Below are 10,668 nucleotides of genomic sequence, written 5' to 3'. Positions count from 1 at the left end.
GGTGTACAAATTATCTATCAACAGTTCTAAAATATTTTCAGATCTCAATTAATAATTTGTTATAATAATGTGTGTTACTAATGCCATCCATGTGCTTGCAGCCCCTAGACTATCTGTATAAACTATGAAAGGTTGGCGTCTGTGTTATTACAGTTGTTCACAAAAGAAAACATATTTGTGCATATTCAGTATTCACTTTAATTTCATCTGAAAATCATGCTGTTGAAAAAAAACTAAACAAGTGAAAGGCCTTCAAATAATATGTTAACCGTTAAGTGAAAATGGTACATTTTTTCCTTTTTTAATCAAATGACACAATGGTAAGTGCTTGGATGCATCAATAAAAGACAAATACGTAGTGTGAAAGACCACAAACATAACAGCAACAGTTAGACTATCAGATCTGCAATCATCTTTTAGCTACTACTGGAAACAAGAGGCCTTCTGGTTCTATCGCCACCCTTGATGTACTGTAACAGAAATATTCCAGTTTCTTCAGAAAGTACAAAATACTTGTATGCATTGTAACTTAGTGGAATCAGCCTCCCATGTGCTGTACAGTTTTGCGTTTTCAATAGTGTTTCCAATAAAATAAAATAAAAAATGTAACGTAGTTGTTTTATTACAAATGACCTTCTTTAAAGTGTTAAAAAGTTGGCTAAGGTATTTGCAAAGTATACAAAAAATATTTTAAAAGTTCTCAACATGATGTAGAAGTAAATAAAGGCAGATGAATGTAACACTTATCGCCAGAGTAAAAAGAGTGTTGGTCCTTCTTTTGGAACATTTTGACAAAGTGCACTCAAAAGTAGTCCACTTATTCTTAATCTGACAAACAATATAACCAAACTGCAGAGGGCAAGAGAGGCGATTACCTTGATTAAGTGAGTGTCAGTTTAAGTCAGTTTAAGAATATGCACTATTTGCATACCAGGCAACAAAGAACATAGCTGCAATGCTCATTCCGAGCGACCCACATTTTCAGAAACCCACCCAAAATGGCCACCAAAATATAGCCAGACTTCAGTGTTACACTTGACAGTTCGTCCTCATATTAAAAAACGAATCACTGTTCATGAAGAGCAAGAGAAATCTACAGTTGACGTCTTTTTTGCTACAGTAGTCCTGCAATGGATACCGTGTGAGTGATGGGAACAAAGACGTTTTTGTGGCATGAGAAGACCATTCCCTTACGGTTACTTTCTTCAATACTGCGAGCCACTTGAAGGATAAGTTTTGAGGCAGAGATTTTAAACTAGTGGTAACAGTAACGTCTGCCTGGTTCAAACGCAGGATGTCAAGTCCAGCGGCACCTCTTCCTCTGGCTGGTCTCGGGGTCGGACGTACAGCCCTCCGAGTCGCTCTCCGAGGACGACGGGCCGGCCGAGGGAGGGACGGCCAAGCACGGGGAACGTTCGGGGATGTCGGCCATTTCGTCTGCGGCGCCGCTGTGGAGATTGAGCAGCCAACCCAGTTTGTTATGCAGCAGGTGGCGAAGCCCCGGCGGCAGGGGCAGGACATCCAGGGTGTCTGTGCAGTCCGGCAGGAGCTGGCGAAGGCGAGCGCAGCACAGGTACAAAAGGGAAGTGGGCACAGAACAGGATCGGATCACCTTCATGCTGCTTTTGGCTGCTGTGGAGCACGCCATCGGGTAAAACCTTTTGTTCTGGAGATCAGTGGCAGCAACACCTAGTTGGACAATGGAGACATTCACATCTAACTATTCATATAACGTTTATTAGACAGGTAGTGTACATTCTATGTACTATATGTACGTGAGATATATAAGATAAACATTAGATTTCGTATATCGTCACTGTCCTGTGCAAAACAGGTATGCCCAAATGTCTTCTTTTTTTTTTTTTTTTTTTAATTTTCACGTGAATACATTTGACATTTCACATAGCCTACACTTTTTTGCCAATCTATTGAACTGTTAAGTGGAAGCCTGCTGCCGCTTTAACTCACTTTTAAGTTTTGCTTATCTTAACCAGAATCCCGTGTCACATTGTTGCCACATTGACTCGGCCATCTTAGTGATGATTACATAAACGGACGAAAATCCACTTCTGCCTGTGCTTAGTCCCTCTTTTTTTTAAGTTTCCCATCTAATGTCATCAAAACGGACATTTGAGAAAGCACTCTTTTCACTGACTTGTGCTAATGCTAAATAATAATACAGATAACGAGCAGCAGCTCACACAACCTCGAGTGGCCACCAATTTGCAAAGACACTTTTGTATGCAATTATTAGAGTTCGTAATAACTTTATTTCCGATAATCCAATTTTTATGCAGTGGTTGGGTATGTGTCCCCACAGAATTTGTGCATTTTTTTGAGGGGGCATCATGTGCATCTATTAAGCAAATATCTGAAAGAAAAGTGCGCAACCAATTTAGGCATTCAGAAATTAGCATGTGTGGTTAAAATATTCCACTTCATTCTTTTAAACTTACCTATGCACTTGCGATTCTTGAAAAATGTAAGTGTGCCATGCCACGTGTCCAAATGAATGCCAATGATAGAGCCCTGGCCAAACCAAGAGGAAAAGTTCATCTTGTCTCCTTTATGATGCAACAAACCTGTCCAAAACAACGCGACATTAGATGTCTGCCTCTGTATCAAGAACTATTGATAGCTTGTATATTAAAGTCTAAAAACAGAAGTTGCTTAATCAACATGCTTGCATTAGTTTTGTTCAGAATGGAGGCTTGTACCAGTGTAAGACAGACCCCAGCTGTCCACATCTTTTCCCAAAAGGCTGCAGAACGAATGCCTGTATTTGTCAAGGTTGACATCAGAAGTACCGATTCCAACCATCTGGGACAAGTGACAGTTTAGAGAACAAATCCACTTAAGCTTCATGACAACAAAATTGGTTTCCATTATTCCAGCCCGTGCGCATACCATGTCTGTTCCATAAACGGGGGACGTCATCTTGATTTCCCAAAAGTGTTGCCCATCCGCCAGCTCCTTGGAACCACGGATTGCAGCCGTGCCGCAGCTGTACTCGGAGTGAAAGTTGACTTCGCGATTGTCGCAGCTCAGTAATGTTGCTGTTGATCGGCTGCCGGCATCCCAAACCCAGTCAAAATCTAAAATGGTCCAAACAGTCAAGATTTAAAAATCCACCGGGATACACTAACAATGCATCCCACACTATAGTAGATCTGACCTTGATCATTCTCTCCACAGTGACAGTCTTTGACTTGGTAAAAACCTTGCCGGTGATGGATAGTCTCAGCCTGGTAGTCGCAGCCACAGTAAGACTCTCCGGTCACGGGCACAGCGCTGGGCACGGGATGGACCATCACCGCCGAGTAGTCAGCTTCCGAATCCGAATCGCTGTACTTGAGAGCGTAGAGGAATTGACAGGAATGCAGAGCTCATTCATTTACTCAGCATCTCAGTTACAGATAAGTGCTAACCTCCAGGCGCTCATAGCCCCATCCGTCACTTTCCGAGGCCAAGACAAGCGCTCTGGCATCAGCATCTCGCCGTATTCCACCCCAAACGTATCGCCAAGCGCGGCTGTTCCTGCCTCGTCTGGACATGGCAGCAACGAGGATCTTGACTCTCACTTAGCGGTCACGTTGAATCGAGATGCTAAGGTGTCAAACAGCATCTGTCCAGCGGCCGCAAGAGGACAAATGATTTTTAATGGTGAACCCAGTGACTTAATCATCTGATCAAGTGTGATGAAATACAATCTTGTAGCACCCGGTCAGCATCTACGTGACGTACTAATTTTAAATTAGGTTAAAAACTATTTAACAATACAAATGTTCACATTCTGGATGGTTGCATATCATCATGTGATGCTTGTTTTTTTTCCCCATTTTGATCATCGAACCGAGTGACCGCTTATAAGCAACTATTTCGATATTAGCTTTTTTTTTTCACTGTTAAATTGACTCACTTCATAACGGTTATTTTTGCTGTATCCGAATGTGTTGAACACAGACTTAACTATCAGAGAACGTGTGGCTAATTTCCCATATACAATGAAAATGCAAATATACATTACAAGCTAGTTAGCTTTGGTTGGCTACTATAGTAGCATTGTAGCATCAGCGTTACCTGCCTGTTGGCGACGGAACGGAGAATCTTCATTAAAGGCGCATATCCAGAGCCGACGAAGGAATGTGTGACTGTATGCTTTGTATTTTTGCGTGACCCAGTTTTCTTATAGTGCGATCGTAAACAATAACATGCAAGCGGATATGGAGCTCAGTCTGCACTCAGCGCCTTCCCTTTCCGGAAGTTTTCAATGGAAACAATAAAAATAACTATGAATGAATTAGGCGGTTAAATACTTATAGTAATTTATACATACGCTATTACATGTTTTATGCAATGATGTCATCATAAACTGGTCATACAACAAAGCAGCATTTAATATAATACACAAATAAATTGCAATATAATTTACCTTAAGTGTGAATAATGGCAGGGAAATCATTGATATTTTGTAAATGATCGACAGTATTACATGAATGTGTTTTATTCCTGCTCTAAAGTGATCGTGAAGGTCACAAGTGGAGAAAAACAAGTTGCTCAACCTGTTTTCTCCATTTACCTTTCCTGTCACGCACGACAGCAAGAACTATGTTGCTAATTTTCATCTGAAGCAAACAAAAAGTAACATTTGAAAATGAATCCTTTGGGATTATGTTTTCTCTAAAAAAAAATCCTTTTAATCTGAAGTCAATTGGACTCGATTTTTAAAGAAATAGCTTGACTACAATGTTCTGGAGGAGGATGAGTTTTATTTGGAAATCTGACTAGCACAGTTGAACAGTGACCTTGAAACAAACAAAATCAAGACAGCAGCACTACAGGTTGACAATAATAGTGTTTGAAGATGCCATAGTAAACATAAATTCACTTGCACACATGATGCACTCAGATCACACGCACTTTCAACTTCATGCATGAAGCATGAACATGTGGACATCCTCCATTAATAAATCACACTACATCCAGAGGAATTTCAAGCACTTTGAACAATTACCAACAGTGCGGTTACTCTAACTATACACAGATAATTTATATATTTTTATGTATATAGGGTATTTAATAAACAGTACTCCATTTAGACAGTTTCATAAAGTCTTCATAGCGTTCCATAAATAGCAAAAAAAAAAGTTGACAGCTCTTCACTGCTGTGATTCAAAAATGGTCCCCAAAAAGAACATTAAAATAATGAAAATACTGATGTGCACAACTCCGCTGTAGTGTCGGATAAGAGTGACAAAAGCAGAAATTAAAGTAGGGTGTTGTTGGGTGGTGGGGCGGGGGAAATGAACGTTGATACTCAGCACACCACAGACTGATTACTACATTTACAAGGGGTGACCACTGTACAGGATAAGATCAGACAACACATCAGGCAGACTGTCCACACATCATCCCACAACAACCAACATCTTCATGCTCGCTCTGTACACCGCACCTGACACAACTGGATGGCTTGAAAAATACAATTTGGACAGATCACAACTATTGATGACACAACTGCCAGGTCCAACGGCGACGCGCCTCAGCTTGCCATCCCATCCTGTCAGGCCCTCTTGGTGTCATGGAAGTTGGTGAAAATCTATTTGTTCTCGCTGCTTCAATGTGGAATGAATGAAATGGCGCTGGTGTGGACGCTTATTTTGTAGATAGGATAAGAGCCACGATCAGGCCGTAAAGCCCCAGCACCTCGGCGAAGATCAGGATCAAGATCATGCCCACGAAGAGGCGGGGCTGCTGGGCCGTGCCTCTCACGCCGGCGTCACCTACGATGCCGATAGCGAAGCCGGCCGCCAGACCGCTCAGGCCAACACTCAGACCGGCGCCCAGATGGAGGAAGCTTCTGTTGAAGGAAACAGAAATGATAGGTGAAAACATGGAACAAAAGGTCCAAACCAATAAAGGCACCTTCCATGTCAGTGTGCTTAAAGTGGAAGTCGAAAATGTTTTTCACAATAGTATGTTCTATGCGCCCCCGCTGGTCTAAACATGGCATTCTGATTAATATTGCATTTGTGGACTATGAATTAAGCAGCAAAATCCACCCGTTCTTAACCATCTTTAGGAAGCGGCCATTTTGCCACTTGCTGTCGACGTCATCATCAGTGGGGTGACAAGGAAAAATGAAGGGAATGTTTGGAATACAGCAATGTGACAGACACAGCTGTGCTTTGTGGGGGCTTGGAAAAAGCTAGCAAGCAAGCAAGGCGTACCGTCAACAAGTTGCAGTACGCTAGGTGTGTCGGGACAATTGGACGAGATCTGATACAACACAGTCCGCCTTCACAAATGATCATAATGCTCAATTTTGATTGAGAGGTATTCATGTAGCTATATCTTCATTGTTGAAGTTTGTAGCGGGCTCAAGATGAATCATACAGAGATGTGAGCGCATGCCTCTTATTCAGCCATACAGTAAACAGTAAACTACTCATAGGAGACGGGGAACGAACCCTGTCCCTATTCCTGACGTGAATAGAAAAAAAAACAAAAAACAAAAAAAAAACTGAGCACTTCATGTGCCCCGATATTTTTTATTACTGCATAAATTAATAGATTTAATCCTAAATATAGTACCAACGCTTAAATATTTTAAACTCAATTTACATAACGGCAAAAATAAATGGCTTACAGGTGATTCGATTCAATTTTTTTTTTTTTATTTGTCAAGCAATAATAAGGATTCAGTCGGGCCACTCAGCAGAGCCAGATTGAAGAAGAACCCTTCTAACGTCCGCAAACAACCCAGGCTAAACTTACAGTAGCTCCTGCTGACATAAAAAGATTTTAGTACAGTTGAGATGCATCACTTCAACATACTCCTTGACGCCAAATACTACTTTGCCATTAGCCATTGCTGCTATGCGAGTCTTTCAGCAAGTAATTACCTTTGTAAAGGCTGAATTTTTGACACAGGTTTTGCATTGGAACTCATTAGACTATGTAGATGTGCTTTATGTTATAGTCAATGTGACTACATTTTGCAAAGAGGCATCATTTATAAAATCTTGGTCGAAAAAAACCCACACACATCTTAAATGAATGAATTCATGACGGTTGTTTGATTGCATTGGCTTTTCAGATAATTCGGCTCTTGTAGAGTATTCCAACTTAGGCACGCCAGTAAACATAAAACCCCGTGTTCAGACAGCAGCAGTCCGTATGTGATGATTCTTACTTGTAGAGAGTGACCCTCTCTGAGATGTTGTTTGCTATCAGCACTGCCACCACCAGACCGTAGATGGCGATGATACCCGCCATGACCACAGGAATGATGGACTTCATAATGAGCTCCGGCCTCATCACCGACATGGCAGCGATGCCTGTGCCGCTCTTCGCTGTTCCATACGCCGCACCTAGAGCTTAAGGAGAAAGATGTGGCTAACTGTTAACAGTCCTTTTTTTTTTTTATGTTCACAATGCAACACATTGTGATCACTAGGTGTCATTTTAAAGTGTGAAAAGTGAAATTATAGCTCAGACACACTGGAAGCAAACAAATACACCACAGCAACTCCTCTTCTCACTTGATGCAGTAGGAATGTCACCTCACTTTTAAGCATTTGTTAATTAATGGGCATTGAATAATAACACTTGTTTTCATTGCTTGGGACAGAAAACAACCAACATGTAGTGATTTTTTCTGCTTATGATTCCAAGACTAAGTAAATGGTGAGCCATTTGCTATGAGTGCATCATGCAGCAACACTGCTGGGTCGTCTAATTTCTTTTAGTGGCTGGAGAGGAAGAGGACGTCACTTCTATGTCCAGTTGGTCAATAAATGAAGATATTAGGCAAATGTCATATACTACACTTAATGGTATTGGATTTAAAACCATTCTGAAACTGCAAAACAAGTAAAGCTAATCCTGACTGAAGTGATGATGCTTTTGACCGATTGTTTATTAGTGTGGTTGTAGTTTTCTGTGGTCGTATAAATCCACATTTTTAAGTGTCTTAAATGAATCCAACTATAATAATTACAAATACCTCTCAGGATGATGCAATATAGAGTGCAAAGTACAACCGCACTAATAAACATCTAGTTAACTTAAGATAACTCTGGTAGTAAGATTATGTTTGTTTTTTGTTGTGTTGAAACCTGAGTGTTGCTTCAGTCTGTGACAGCAAGACGGGAAACTCAATTTAAGGCCAACAATATTACATTTTATATTTGATCGGGCCATGCTTTTTGCCGAACATTAAAATTGTAGCCCGTTCCTGCTATTTTCACTTAGGTCCATGTTATCTCATTCTAAATTAGAAACAATATTCATGCTTTTGTCTCCTCCTCTGTTTTTGTTGTACGAACTGTAAAATATTACTTTATACAAGTATAGATGTGTTATCTATGTGCAGCACTTTGTGAGTCCTCTCTGTGCTATATACTGTAAGTGAAATGTGCTTACTTTACTTACATTTGTGTGGTACGTACAAGTACAGGTTGTTTGTAGTCGAATGACCAATTTCATTTTATTACAACTATCCTTGACAAGGTCACTTTTAGGTGTTTCACAAGCATCAAGCCTTATATTGTATGCCACAAGTACAGTGGGCTTTTAATATATTCTCAAAGCAATTTAATACGGTATTTAACATGTGGCTACAACGCGTGTCAAATTTGAGGCCCTGGGGCCAGACTTGGCCTGCTTCTTTATCTCACCTGGCCCACCAGACCAAATCATGTCTATTTCACATAACTTGCTGAAGTCTTTACCAAACTTGCAAATTGTCTTCACTTTTAATGACACTGCGGTAATGTGAGCATTAATCCGTCTCCAAACCCTTTTTTGAGATAAATGAAACAATAAGCGAACAAACTATTTTCCTTCGGATTATAAAACTAGTTATCCATCAATGTGTTATCTACATGTAATATGATGAGGTGACTGCATATTGTGACACACACAAATGCATAAACATAGGTGACTAGTCCAGGCTGTACCCCCGCCTATTGCCCAAAGTCAGATGGGATTGGCCCTAGCATACCTGCGATTCTCGTGAGGATGAGCAGAGCAAAGAATGCATGGATAGATGGGTTCAGTTAGTACAGAACCTCTGAGTTAAATCCTAAGCACACTGACGTTGACATCCCTGGGCCGAAATGTTAATCCAAACTCCGACTGGACATAAAAGGTGGTGTCCTCCACTTTTCCAGACAGTTGGATGAAACGCACCGGGTGTACGCTATGCTCCTCGCCCAATGCATGTCAAGCAAGAGGCCCTCACGAATGAATGAGTGGACGTGTGCTTTTCTCCTTCCCTGTCATTCAGTGACATCAGGCCTCAAACAGCCTCTTCTCTAATGCGTGCGATTCCATTCAAAACGGATAATCGAAATGCGAGAGCATTATTTCAGACTATATCCTCAATATTACAGTGTATTAGACGTCGTTCAATCCGATGACAGCCGATCTAGCATCAGCTGTTGGTCGCTCGCTTGTTTCGACAAAGGCCGGGTGGTAGCAAACCGTCCCCCGCCTAATGACACGCATCCCCTGCTAGTGTACGAACCGTCAGCACTTCTTACTCAATTCGATCGCGCTTAACTAAACACGCAGCCGATGTTTGCGGTCACCGATTCGGATTGCAGCGCAGGTGAAGCTACTGATGAACATCAAATGTCAAGCGAAGAAGCAGTTGTAGTTACCACTGAAAACCATGGCCGCAGAGGCTCCCATCACAGCGAAGAAAGGCGAGTACTCGGGGCTCTCCTCGGATGACATTCTCGCAGTATTTACGGGCCCAAGAAGCGACGTTAGAAGATTCTCTTAGCGTTTACCTCTATCCCACCGTCAGCCTCGGACAGATTTGAAAAGGGAGTGTTGCCACAGGCTACAGCAGGCTAGAGAACCGGTGCAGAAGGGGAAAATGGCGAAACGGAAAAAGTCACATGACGAACCGACTCGGAAGGAACCATTTGTTAGGATTCGGGGGTGCTTGACGCCATAATTATGGAAATATACTACTTTAATGGTAACATTCAACGCCCTGTAAATCCTTAGAGATAATATAATTTGAAGTCATTTGAATGCATGCCTCTAATTAAAGCAGATTGATGGACGACATTACATGTTCTGAGTAGAATGAACCGAGTTTATATAGTGGTATATTCTGCTGCAAGTGCCTTACCTGCAGTTCAGCCAGCAGCGTACACTACATTTGTTTTAAACACTACTTTTTAGCTACACAAACACAAAACCTGTAAATATACATTATAGCGAAATAAAATAGTCTTCATAGAACTCCCCAAATATTATTATAAATGTTATATGCTATAAAATAAGACTTTTTTCTAAATTATGGCCAACCTTTCAGTTGCAGGCTCTTCCTGGGAAAATATGTCCGTAATGTGCTCCATTTCTAATGTTGTTCACTTTAGTAAGAATATACTTAATCGAATTAATTCGACTACTCTTCAAATAGATTGGCCACAGTTCATCACGCATTTCTGCAAACTGAGCTCTATTAACATCCTACAAGACTTTGTTTTGAACTCTACAGAAGCAGCTTTACAGTCTGGCAGGCTAGTGTTGACTCACTGAGAAGGTTCTGGGTTCTAGTCAGCAATTTGGCCTTTTGGTGCAGTGTTTGAATCAGCCTTCCTCCCATGGGCCAAAATGTGCTAGCCAAATTCATCTGTGACTAAC

General features: G+C 41.2%; 2 protein-coding genes across 4 annotated transcripts; both read right to left on the bottom strand.

Annotated features, from left to right (window-relative positions):
- Positions 1 to 174: 174 nt before the first annotated feature.
- On the bottom strand, positions 175 to 4,503 carry spsb3a (splA/ryanodine receptor domain and SOCS box containing 3a). Of its 3 annotated transcripts, none has more exons than XM_086054650.1 (7): positions 4,433 to 4,503; positions 3,429 to 3,625; positions 3,176 to 3,350; positions 2,908 to 3,095; positions 2,718 to 2,820; positions 2,457 to 2,582; positions 175 to 1,689 (listed from the first exon to the last, which is right to left on the bottom strand). In XM_086054650.1, exons 2-7 carry the CDS (start codon positions 3,552 to 3,554, stop codon positions 1,298 to 1,300), a joined length of 1,110 nt encoding a protein of 369 aa, XP_085910776.1. In that variant the 5' UTR covers positions 3,555 to 3,625; positions 4,433 to 4,503; the 3' UTR covers positions 175 to 1,297. The 3 variants fall into 3 exon arrangements, with proteins under 3 accessions (XP_085910776.1, XP_085910774.1, XP_085910775.1); XM_086054648.1 differs by lacking the exon at positions 4,433 to 4,503 and adding an exon at positions 4,081 to 4,258; XM_086054649.1 differs by lacking the exon at positions 4,433 to 4,503 and adding an exon at positions 4,085 to 4,258.
- A 246-nt stretch (positions 4,504 to 4,749) lies between these two features.
- Positions 4,750 to 9,915, bottom strand: atp6v0ca (ATPase H+ transporting V0 subunit ca). The gene is made up of 3 exons (XM_086056321.1): positions 9,669 to 9,915; positions 7,196 to 7,379; positions 4,750 to 5,860 (listed from the first exon to the last, which is right to left on the bottom strand). Exons 1-3 carry the CDS (start codon positions 9,742 to 9,744, stop codon positions 5,656 to 5,658), a joined length of 465 nt encoding a protein of 154 aa, XP_085912447.1. The 5' UTR covers positions 9,745 to 9,915; the 3' UTR covers positions 4,750 to 5,655.
- Positions 9,916 to 10,668: the final 753 nt, after the last annotated feature.

The sequence above is a fragment of the Filicampus tigris genome, chromosome 16, assembly GCF_054856515.1.
Source record: "Filicampus tigris isolate MCC_2025a chromosome 16, RoL_Ftig_1.0, whole genome shotgun sequence".
Taxonomy (NCBI): Eukaryota; Metazoa; Chordata; class Actinopteri; order Syngnathiformes; family Syngnathidae; genus Filicampus; species Filicampus tigris.
The sequence above is the reverse complement of the archived record's forward strand: the minus strand, read 5'-3'. Positions and strand labels throughout refer to the sequence as shown.

What these genes read in the sequence shown, in the direction of transcription:
- spsb3a (XM_086054650.1), bottom strand. Translation starts at nt 3,554, where the DNA reads ATGTCCAGACGAGGCAGGAACAGCCGCGCTTGGCGATACGTTTGGGGT. An exon ending in GGGGCTATGAGCGCCTGGAG is followed by an intron (nt 3,351 to 3,428) that starts GTTAGCACTTAT and finishes TACGCTCTCAAG; the next exon opens with TACAGCGATTCGGATTCGGA. An exon ending in CAAGAATCGCAAGTGCATAG is followed by an intron (nt 1,690 to 2,456) that starts GTAAGTTTAAAA and finishes TTGTCCAACTAG; the next exon opens with GTGTTGCTGCCACTGATCTC.
- atp6v0ca (XM_086056321.1), bottom strand. Translation starts at nt 9,744, where the DNA reads ATGTCATCCGAGGAGAGCCCCGAGTACTCGCCTTTCTTCGCTGTGATG. An exon ending in TGCGGCCATGGTTTTCAGTG is followed by an intron (nt 7,380 to 9,668) that starts GTAACTACAACT and finishes TTTCTCCTTAAG; the next exon opens with CTCTAGGTGCGGCGTATGGA. An exon ending in GAGAGGGTCACTCTCTACAA is followed by an intron (nt 5,861 to 7,195) that starts GTAAGAATCATC and finishes TTCCTTCAACAG; the next exon opens with AAGCTTCCTCCATCTGGGCG.